The sequence below is a fragment of the Entamoeba histolytica genome, genomic scaffold, assembly GCF_000208925.1.
Source record: "Entamoeba histolytica HM-1:IMSS scf_1104750519281 genomic scaffold, whole genome shotgun sequence".
Taxonomy (NCBI): Eukaryota; Evosea; order Mastigamoebida; family Endamoebidae; genus Entamoeba; species Entamoeba histolytica.
In genome coordinates this window covers 228-2,247 of record NW_001915401.1, presented here as the reverse complement: position 1 = coordinate 2,247, position 2,020 = coordinate 228, and the positions used below count along the sequence as shown (strand labels likewise).

General features: G+C 17.7%; 1 protein-coding gene across 1 annotated transcript; it reads left to right on the top strand.

The window, feature by feature from the left end:
* Window positions 1-509: 509 nt before the first annotated feature.
* Window positions 510-1,397, top strand: EHI_199270 (uncharacterized protein; the record flags this gene model as incomplete). The annotated part of the gene is made up of 1 exon (XM_642937.2): window positions 510-1,397. One exon carries the CDS (start codon window positions 510-512, stop codon window positions 1,395-1,397), a length of 888 nt encoding a protein of 295 aa, XP_648029.2.
* Window positions 1,398-2,020: the final 623 nt, after the last annotated feature.

Here is a 2,020-nt window from a genome sequence, read left to right as displayed (position 1 = left end):
ATAATGATATAATTCATTTAATATCATTATTAATTTAATATGCAATGAATTAATATGAATATTATATGTATTAAATTACAATTAAAGTCAAATATGATATTATATTCATTTATATTAATAAATTTCAATTATATAATGTTTTATATAACAAATAATAAAAATAAATTAAAAAAATGAAATTTCTTAATTTGAAGTGATTGAAATAAAGAAAGATAGAAATAAATACATTACATTCACTGAATTGTTCATTTATTTATTATTCATATTATCAAATTTTTGATATATTTATTAATTGAATATTTATCATTTGTATGAATACATTTCTATGATATTCATTTTCATATTCATCAAATAAATAATAAATAATAATTTATTGAGGTATAAATTATTTGTTATTAATAATTTATATTAAAAAATAAAAAAAGAAGAAAAAATGAACGATTATCTTAAAAATAAATTTTAGTTCAAACTCAAAATAAAAGAAGAACTAATAAAATAATAAAGAAAGAATGCAATTAGGATATAATGAAATAATGATTGTCTCGAAGTATTTTAAAGATATTAATGATTTTATTAATTTAGAAATGGGAGTTAAAAGATTTAGAGGAAATATGGAACGATTTCATTTTAATCCAATTCCATTGAATCAATATTCAAGAAAATTATTTCCTAATATTGAAACATTTCATATTTATAATAAAGAAGATGAAATATTTAAAGATGGAAAAATATTTAAATATGTAATATGGTATAAAGTAGAATATTCAAGATATTTAGAAGAGAAAGAAGAAATGAATGAATATAAAAATATCGCATATACAGAAGAAGATAGAAATACATATGGAAATACAATACCAATAGAAGTTAATTCACTTGAAGATTTTTGTTTTTATAGATGTAATGATATTCAATCAATTGAAATACCAACAAGTGTAATTGAAATAGGAAATGGATGTTTTTATGAATGTTCATCATTAACAACAATTAATATACCAACAAGTGTAATTGAAATAGGAAATAGCTGTTTTGAAGAATGTTCATCACTCATATCACTTACTATAGAAGATGTAAAATATATAAGTGAAGAAAGAATATTTATGAATGAACCAATGTTAATTAGTATTGAAATACCAAAGAATTTAAAAATAATAAATGGAAAGAATATTGAAAAGAAAGATATTAATGAATTTAACATTCCATCAACAATTACTAAATTAGGAGATAGTTGTTTTTCTGAATGTTATTCATTAACAACGATTGAAATACTAACAAGTGTAATTGAAATAGGAAAATATTGTTTTGTTGGATGTTCATTAACAACAATTAATATTCCATCATCAATTACATCATTTGGATATGGGTTGTTTTTATCATTGGTGGATGTGAAAAAAAGTTAAAGAAGAATAAATCAATACCAGAATATTGCTTTAAAAAATAAAGAAGAAATAAAGAAAGAAGATAATTGAATTATTAAAGAATAAAAAGAATGTTTATTTTATAATTTAAATGATAAGAAATACATCATAAACAAATTAATTGATAATAAAATAAAGAATGAAATATCAAATGAATGAAATGAAATAAAATCATTCATCATTTATTTAATTATTAATATGTTATGTTTATTCATTTTTATTTTATTTCATATTATTTATTTGTTTCAATGTGTTGAATTGATATTTCATCTCTTATTAAATGATATTTCATTCTTTATATTTGTTTTGTAACAATTTTATTCTTTATTTTTATTCTGTTTTTTATTTCTTCTTCTTTCTGATTTATTTTAAACATTATTTCATGTCATACTTTTCTTTATATTCTTTATATTCTTCTTTATTGTTATTATTGTATTTATATAATAGTTGTTATTTCATTCAAATATAAAATAAATCATAAGAATAATGAAATAGAAATGATGAATAATAATGATGAATTAATATAAATTTTATTTTATTCTTTATTTTATTTTAATAATAAATAACAATATTAATCAATTTATAATGATAATAAATCTGTATGA